We start from the raw sequence: 9,197 nt of genomic DNA on the forward strand, positions 1-9,197 counted from the left end.
CAAACTCCTGGGCTCAAGTGATCCTCTTGCCTCAGCTTCCCAAGTAGCTGGGACTATAAGGCATACACCGCCACACCCGGCTAATTTTTACTATTTTTAGTAGAGGCGAGGTCTCACTCGTGCTCAGGTTGGTCTCTAACTCCTAAGCTCAAGCAGTCCTCCCACCTTGGCCTCCCAGAGTGCTACGATTACAGGCGTGAGCTACCGTGCCTGGCCTGAAGTTCTACATTGTATTTGATGTGGCTCAAGAAGTTTACAAGTAGAATATATGATCCTCACACTCAGTCTAAAGGGAGAGCCTAAAAGAAATGCTGTCTACCTAGCACGATTTTTAAATATTTCTGAAAAGGAACAGAATAACGTAGAGAATCAGGCATGGTGGTGCACACTTGTAGCCCCAGCTACTTGGGATGCTGAGATGGGAGAATCACCTGAGCTCAGGAGTTCAAGTCCAGCCTGGGCAAAATAGTGAGATACCCCATTTCTTCAAAAAAAAAAAAGAGAGAGAGAAAACAAGAGAATAACGTAAGATACATTTCTGTCCCTTTTTCTTAGAACCTGAAATCTCCTATTGCCTTTTAGTGAATTGGCTTGTGGATAAACCTTCCTATTTTGTCACAAACCCCTCAGACGTGGGCACCACGTGGACAGGGGCCATGCTGCGTTCTCCTCTGTGTACTGCCCACACAGCCAGTGGTAGTTGGATGGAATCATCTTTTTAGAGTCAAGAGCTCACATTTTGGGATTTAGTGAACAAATTCATGTTCATGCTATACATACTCTTTGTGGTTTCATAGGTGTCATCAAAGTCCTATTTCACTTCCATTACTTCCAGAGTTAACACTTTTTCTGCTCTTGTATGACAGCAGTCTGCCTCCTCCATCGGTACCCTCAATGCCCTAAATCCTCATGGATATTTCTTTTGCCATCCTCTGTCTTTTCAAACCTGGTATAGTTCATCGCTCATTCAGACACAGTTCCCCTGTACCTCACTGCCCTTCCAAGCAGATATCATTTTGGATGCATGCCAACCATTCATTTTGTGGTCTTGGCAAAGTGAGGCCACGTTTCTTACACGCGTCTAAAGGGATTGAAGGGGAGGGGCTTGGGAAAAATAAAGGGATTGAAGTGCCATCACCGAAAGACAAGTAGCTATGTCCAGCCCCTACCCCCCACATCCCCATTCCAGAGCCCTCTGCTCTAAGGAAGAGACCAGGCTAATACTACCACCTAATTCCTGTTTGCAGACTGTTTCAAGGCAGCCATTAACAGAAAACTTGGTTTTTTCTTTCTTTTTTTGAGACAGAGTCTCCCTCTGTCACCTGGGCTAGAGTGCAGTGGCATCATCATAGCTCACTGCAACCTCAAACTCCTGGGCTCAGGCGATCCTCCTGCCTCAGCCGTCCAAGTAGCTGGAACTACAGGTGCATGCCACCACACCCCACTAATTTTTTCTATTTTTAGTAGAGACAGGGTCTTGCTCTTGCTTAGGGTAGTCTCAAACTCCTAAGCTCAAGCAATCCTTCCACCTCGGCCTCCTAGATAGAGTGCTAGGATTACTGGCATGAGCCACCACACTCAGCCAGAAAACTAATTTTAAATAACACTTAGAGATCAGAACTAAGTGAAGCTTTTGTCCATTAGGTTTTCCCATCTGCTATCAAGCAGCTACCTCTTCAATGAGGTTTAAGCTGCCCGTCTGGAAGCTCTGGCTACACAGCCTTGGTTACTCGTACAGGAAGCCCTCTCTGTATTGTGCTTCTGTACGTGAAACAGACTGACTCAGTGGGCTGGGTTGGGCTGGGCTTCAGGGAATGTTGTATAGTCCTTACTTTCGTTCACTCATTAATGTTCTTTTTTTCCCCATTTCCAGAGGGATTTCAGGCTGATTTCTGTTGTTCCTTCAACCTTGATAAAGCTGCTCATGAGAGCTTTGGCAGGAATGACCAGCATGGCAGTAAAACAGCCAGCTCTCTACATCTGACGGCCAAGGCCCAAAGCAGGGACCGAGCCAAACCAGGCGTGACAGAACCAACAAATCATGACCAATTTCATCTAGTGCCTAATCACATCGTGGTCTCTGCAGAAGGAAACATTTCTAAAAAAACGGAATGCCTTGGCAGAGCACTGAAATTTGACAAAGTGGGCTTAGTTCAATACCGGAGCACATCTGAAGAGAAAGCCAGCCAGAGAGACCCCATGAAGGCCAGTGAGCGCTCTCCCGGCCCTGAAGGGCACCGGAAAACCTCGTCCAGACCGGATCATGGTACTGAGGGCAAACTCTCAAGTATCCTAGTAGATTCGCACTTGGAGATGACGTGTAACAATTCCTTCCAGGACAAAACTCTGAGGAATTCTCCAAAGAATGAAGTTTTACACACAGACATCATGAAAGGGTCCGGCGAGCCCCAGCCAGATCTCCAGCTCACAAAGAGTTTAGAAACCACATTTAAAAACATCTTGGAACTCAAAAAGGCTGGGCGGCAGCCCCAGAGTGACCCCACGGTTAGCGGCTCTGTTGAGTTAGATTTCCCCAACTTTTCTCCAATGGCTTCGCAGGAAAACTGCCTGGAAAAGTTCATCCCAGACCACAGTGAAGGCGTTGTAGAAACTGACTCCATTTTAGAAGCAGCTGTAAATAGTATTCTAGAGTGTTAATAGCAGCAGTCCTCCCCACCCCTGCCCTGAGACCCTGCCCCAGACAAGTTACATTCTTTCCTGGCAAAACCAAGTGGAAACGGTCTCCTGTCTCCAGCCTGCTTGATCTTTCATCACAGGTTATTCTTTCTAATTTCAATCCTGTTCTTTGTTTAAGAGCAATACTTGTCGTGGTTACACGGAGATCCTTTAGTAAAATTAATCCTGTTAGAAAGCAGTCTGATAGGCCCCACACATTTCAAGTGTTATGAAAGTGCTTATAGTCATTTTTTTGTTTGTTTATTTGTTTTATTTAAAAAAAAAAAAAAAACACTGTAACTCAATGAGACCACAGTATACTTGGCCCTGGGTAAAATTTTGACAATCATAAGTCATTTGAAAAGAACAGACTTATTAAAGAACATCAAATAGAACTGATAGAAGCTATTTTTAAAGAATATCCCACTGCATCTCCAAATTTGGTTTTATGGGTTTTTTTGTTATTTTGGATTTTTTGTTTGTTTGTTTGTTTGTTTTGTTGGGGGAAGAACACATGGTTCTTCCCCCCTCAGCCATCTCTGAGCAGTAAGTTGCTGGCTGCTCTGCCAGGGACCCGACAGCCCTGGTATAAAAGCCAGTAGCACATAAGCAGGGCATTTGCAGGGCTTCCCTGTTGATGATTCAAGTGCTTTTCTGATGCTCCAGGAGCAAAACCTCATGCTTTTCGGCATATCAATGTTGAATTTCATCTAGGGAATGTTCTGTTCTTAGTTGCAACAGCATGACTTGAAATAATTTCACCAGGCTAAATAAAGGAAAATGGAAACTAGTTAAGAGGCACAGTGTACAGGGGAGGCCGGGACAGAGCCATGAGGAGTACAATATGTATATATGTAAAAGCATATATATGTTAACTATTGAGAAAAACAAGAGTTTTGCATTTTATAATTGGATATAGTCAACATATGATGTATGTCTTTGTTTGTTGCTGGGTTTTGTTTTGTTTAACCTCTCTTTGCACCGTCTCCCGCAACAAATAGCCAAGCGTCAAAAGCACTTTCATTTGAAAACTATATTGTAAATTTTTCAGTTTAAACTTAAAGGGGACTTTGGCCTTGTTTATGCTTCTTGTCTGAGAACAGTAGTGACCCCGGCAGCAATCATTACCAAAATACAGACAAACCAAAGGTAACCAGCCAGCCCACCACTGAAAGAAAAGATCTGAGACACGGGATTCCCATTTGAGAGCCAAAGGTTATGCCCTGTTACAGTTTGTTTGGCCCGTGTTTATATTAGTGAACATGACTTATTGCTTTATTTATTTATATTTCTTTTCAGGGAGTGTTCCCAGTTTTCCTTTCTTGTATACCTGCCCCAGTTCATCACATTTCTGTTGTTACTTTCATTCTCAATGTCATTGTAACCGCCGTCACTTATCTCCTATCATGGGGAAAGCTACATAATAGTATTTTATACCCACTGTTCTCCCACACACACATATGCACGAATCTGAGCTGCTTGGATCCAGAGGTCATTTTGGTTACAGTGTGCAGGTGCATACTCACTCTTCCTCTTGTGTGCCCACTCTCTCATTTATTCTGTTTATCTCCCTGGCTTTAGAAGTGCACCCACTGGTCTCCACTTTCGTGTTGCCAGGATCTGCTACTGGCTGCCCCCAGCATGGGGATGACCCCCATTGTCATCATGTTGGGCATTTCTTTTCCAGATTGGCCTGTGATGGAAAGGAAGGTTTCTGATTATTGGAAAACAGCAACAGAAGACCTATACTCCCCCGCCCCCACCCCTCTGTGCCACCACACAAAAACCCGCAAGACAGCCTTTCTTCATAATAGCAATGTACCTTCACCCCAACCCCATACCCTGGCCAGTAGAAACTGGAAAATCTGGGCCATTTTAGGGTTACCATTTTTTCCTTATTTGTGCCAATGTCCAAGTTGCAAATTTCCCATTTTTCCTGTATTGTAACATATTAGAAAGATAAGTTGGTATTGCCAGTTGGAACTTTCTGTTTGGGCAGCCCTGGGGTAACACCCTGCCCTAAACTCCATGATTTCATAGGCTCTTCTTCTCTTAGCTCTCATGCTCCCCTAATTCCTAGCAAGACTTAACGATAATCCCTCCTGATCAAATTCTTCTCATTGTGGAATGTTATACTTGGAAGCCTTTATGTGGGCTGCTAATTGAGTTACATTAATTACTTCGAATCAGTGGAATTCTCAAGAGACAAGATAAGCTTCATGTACATTTGTCACCTCTCTTCCCTATCCTGCCCTGCTAGCCCAATCCTAACTTTCCTACATACCATCTTAAAGGGTTTTTAAGCCCTAACACTTGTCTAGCAAATGGAGAGCCTAATTTACCAAAATGAAACTTGTAAATTTTTGTGTCTTTGTATGTAAGTTTACTTTTTATGGAGGAAGGATTCTAGATAATGACAAAGATTACGAAATGTATTTTACTCCTGTGATTAGGTTATGCGCACATGGGTCATAACTCGCATGTCGAGCCCCCTCTGGTGAAGGGTAAGAGAGCTCAGCCTCAGATGGCCAACATTCATTTGTTCAGGTTCATTAGTCAAAGTTAAGTTTAACTACTTGTACTCAGTAACAAAAATCATTTTTTTTCTGTTGTTGTGGAAAGTGTGAATTTGTTATTAAGCATTTGATTTTCTGTGTCCTTATGTACTGCCTAAAGATAAAGCAAATTTTAAACTGGCAATTACGAAAAAAAAAATATTTTAGCTCTGAAGAATTTAGTAGACTCTGTTAGATTAGGGAGGCCTTACAGACTGACTTGACTTAAAGAGGACGCGTCACTCGCTGTCAGTGTGGTGTGGGCTTTATTTGCTTAAATACCTTCATTTGTATAGTATGTCTCACTTGAAATTGCTTTGTATACATTTTGTAAAAATATTTATAAAATGTTTTGTAAAAAAAAGTATAACAAATTGCAGTTTATTTTGTTATGTTGGATAAATACTGTTAAAAGAAACCAGTCAGTAACTATATTGTTAATCCATGGTTAGGAAATGTTTAGTTGGAGATTACAAAATGAAACAACCATTGCAATACAGCCAAAGATTTGGGAAAATGTGCAACTGTGATTGTCTTGATTTTGCAAATAGGAATGGCTGCTTTTCCCAGAAGAAAAGGGTAAGTGTTCAGTGGGAATTCTATTTAAATATATTTGCCATTACCAAAAAGTAGCCTAACCAGTGAGGGCACAGGATTTTAACTGAATGGCCTTTCCAAACAGTTACAGATTAAACTAAGTTGGTCAGTGAGGAAATTTGGTCATGTATGTTTCCAGTCTCCATCCCTACTCCTGTCACATGGTTCCCTACTAAGGAAGGAAAATGGGGGTCATTTGACAAGTTAAATCAGTGAACTTCACTCTACAGGAAATTTTCTTCAATTGTTTATTTTGTTTCTGCAAGGACAAGGAGGAAGCTAAAGAATAGGTAAAGAAAACATTTTACATAAGGCTTATCCCAGAATTAACATGTTTCTCTTTGGATTCACATATTTGACCAAATTTTGTATTGAGAAATACCTCTATAGCCTTATCTGTAAAATCAGCCCCATGAGGCCCTTCTGAGTTCCTGCCCTCATAAGTGTGACTCTACCCAATGTGTTAGGGAAACTTCCAGAGGTAAAATACATTTTCGGGAGACGATTTTTTCTTTGTGGCCTAGAATTTACATTTGTACTCCTTTATGGTTTGTTTCCCCTGCCCTAATAGCAGTAGGAAATAAAGCTTCAGCCATAATCAATATATAAATAGGAAGTAATTATTATATAACAGAAGTTAGAATTACTGCTAGAATAACTGCATCAGTGGGTAGATGTCATCAATGTCATTTACTGTGTTGCCCTGATGTCAAGCTTCTCTTCTTGCTAAGGATAAATGTGAGACATTTTTGCCCCTCTTCAGGCCATTTGCAATGGGAGTGTCCTAGGAATGCAGAGTTAGAAGAAAAGATCATCTGGCTGCTAGGTTAGGAGCAGGGTCCCTGTGTTCCCCGGGGGCAGGCCCAGAGGAAAGAGCAGATATCTTCTCTTAAGATGGTTAAAGCCCTCAGCCCTGTGTATGGGAGGCCACATTCCAGGAAAGGGGCCCTAGTACTCCCTGATGCAGAGAAAAAAGTAAATTACTAGGGGAAAAAGTAAGGGGAAAAAAAACCCTCCACAGTCTGGGAGCACTGAAACAGCATTGCTCAGGCAGGGGCCTAGCTGTGCTGTCCTCAAAGAGATGGGCCCTGCTTGTAGCCTTCTGTGTGCTCTCCAAGACACAGTTAGAACCTCTTGAGTAGCCAGCTGAAGATGGTGATCATTAACCATTTAACATTACTTGAGCAGTTGACTGTGTGACAGAAACTATGATAGACATTGGGATATATGGATAATTCAGGCATAATTTCTCTTCACCAGGAGCTCACAGTCCAGGGGGGCGGAAAGCACATAAATACATTACATTTGGGAACTGACTGGAGTTCAGGAAAGAAAAAAATGGGGTGCTAAAATTCTGGACTGCCACTATAAATTGCACAGAGAGGTGCAGTTTATGTTTCCATGCCCTGGTTCTTAGGACAGTTTCCTGAGTTATGTTTGAGAAAAAAGTATGATACTCTCTGTAGGAATGACAATAAAGGATTTTTGTAATTAAAATGTTGAATATGTAGAGAAATCTGGTTTGGTATACACACAAATGGTAGGAGCACATTTGTAGTAACAAGTGGATTCTGTAATATGACTAGCCTGTATATATTGCTACAGGAAAAAAAAACCTTTATAAGAAACCCTAATCTGTATTCTTGGGTATGTGCTGGAGTCTGGCCTTTGAAAACATTTGCAAAAGCAAGAAGTTGTTTAGAAAAAAATCACTTCTGTGAAGGTCAAGGAAAGCAGTGCAACTGGGTGGGAAGAAAGTGCCTTTATCAGCAAAACATAAAATGAGTTCTAGTACCTCATCTAACGTAATCAGATATCTTTGTACAAGGGTATAAAATGAGGTGTTACTGAAGAAGTATAGAAAGTAAAAAAAAAAAAAAAAAAAAAAAAGCTACGTTCTATTGTCCCTGAAATAATTCAGAAGAGTTCTGGGTTTTTCTGTTTTGCTTTTAGTCTTACCTGCTACACACTGTCTACTTCCTACCCTAGCTTTTCTTTGTCTATCCTCGGGCCTCAGAAGGCTGCTGCCAGCCTGGGCAACAGTGAGAAGCCTGGGCAACAATGAGACCTGTCTGTATAAAGAAAAGTTAGCCAGGGGGCGTGATGGCACATACCTGTAGTTCCAGCTACTCTGGAGGCTGAGGCAGGAGGATCGCTTGATCCCCAGGAGTTGGAGGTTGCAGTGAGCTATGATGATGCCACTGCTGCCCCTCATCTGTTCTCTCCCTTTTCCGTCCCACTTTTGCTCTCTTATGCTTGTTTTTAGTCAAGATTGAAAACTGTTGTCAATGCTGTTTTCACCAACTCCAGGCTCATCTGCTGTTGTTATACTAATCTGTTTCTTTTCTGCTTCCTGATAACCCTGTGTCACTCTCTGAGAACCCAACAAGGAAAACTTGAAACAAAATGAAACTGACTGCAAGAAATGTCATAATCCAAGAAAGGGAATGGAGCAGATGGAAAACTGCAGATGGAGCTCCCCTTAGCATGTGCTGGGTGTGGTGGTTTGGCCTTACTTAGAAGGCACTGCTCAATTATCTCAAGTAAAAGAGTAGGAATCCAAATAATCCAGAAGTGCAAACAATACTGAAATAACTTACTCAGGGATATGTTAGGAAAGGGATTCTGGAGTCAATTCAGCAAACCACAAAATGTCAGTCCTTAAGGGAGTCTTAAAAACATATAGTCAAGTGGTTTCTAAAACCACAAAAATCTAATTACCTAGAGAGCTTTTTCTTAAACTAATACATATGTGATAAACAAAGGACATACCATGAAATAGAAGTCTTCCTTCCTCCCATTCCAGATCCTACTATCATTTCCCCCAAATATCCCCATCAACACTTTCTTGTATATCCTTCCAAAATTGTTACAAATATATCTATGACCAAAAAACAAAAGAAAAACCTGGGATCATTCTCTTAGACCCTATTCTGTATCTTGCTTTTTTAAAATATAACCAAATGTTTAAGAGTATTATAGTATTACAGTCTTTAGTATAGTTCTTTGGTTTTAAGCAACAGAAACTTATTCTGGTTAACCAGAATAAAGCGATTTTATAGGGAGGATAAGGATTGAAGAGAAGATTGAAGAACCACCAGGCGTGGAAAGATAGGAATGAGGAAACTCCAGGGGGTTTTATTAGGTGGAAATCCTTAAAAGTCTTGCCCCAAATCTACTTTCTCCCATCATCACTCTGCTTAAAATTCAAAATCCCAGACAAGTTTAGTGTCTCATACCCCCTCCCAATGGAGAGATTAACTCTCTTAGAGTTGAAAAGATCTTCCAAAGACCCTTTCAACTTAACTATTGGGAGGGAAAGCATTTGGATTTGACATTCCCCCTAGCCACCTCTGACAGTACATAACA

The 9,197-nt window shown here is 41.5% G+C and overlaps 1 protein-coding gene across 2 annotated transcripts in view; it reads left to right on the top strand.

The window, feature by feature from the left end:
* Nucleotides 1-5,748, top strand: part of BICRAL (BICRA like chromatin remodeling complex associated protein) — a 73,158-nt gene extending 67,410 nt beyond the window's left edge. Inside the window, exon 12 of one of the 2 annotated variants that reach the window (XM_069488313.1) lies at nucleotides 1,874-2,877. In XM_069488313.1, coding sequence (XP_069344414.1) covers nucleotides 1,874-2,658 — 785 coding nt within the window. In that variant the 3' untranslated portion in view covers nucleotides 2,659-2,877. Of the gene's footprint in view, nucleotides 1-1,873 lie in introns of both variants that reach the window. The other variant, XM_069488314.1, reaches the window with a different exon arrangement.
* Nucleotides 5,749-9,197: the final 3,449 nt, after the last annotated feature.

Source organism: Eulemur rufifrons, chromosome 15 (genome assembly GCF_041146395.1).
Source record: "Eulemur rufifrons isolate Redbay chromosome 15, OSU_ERuf_1, whole genome shotgun sequence".
NCBI lineage: Eukaryota > Metazoa > Chordata > Mammalia > Primates > Lemuridae > Eulemur > Eulemur rufifrons.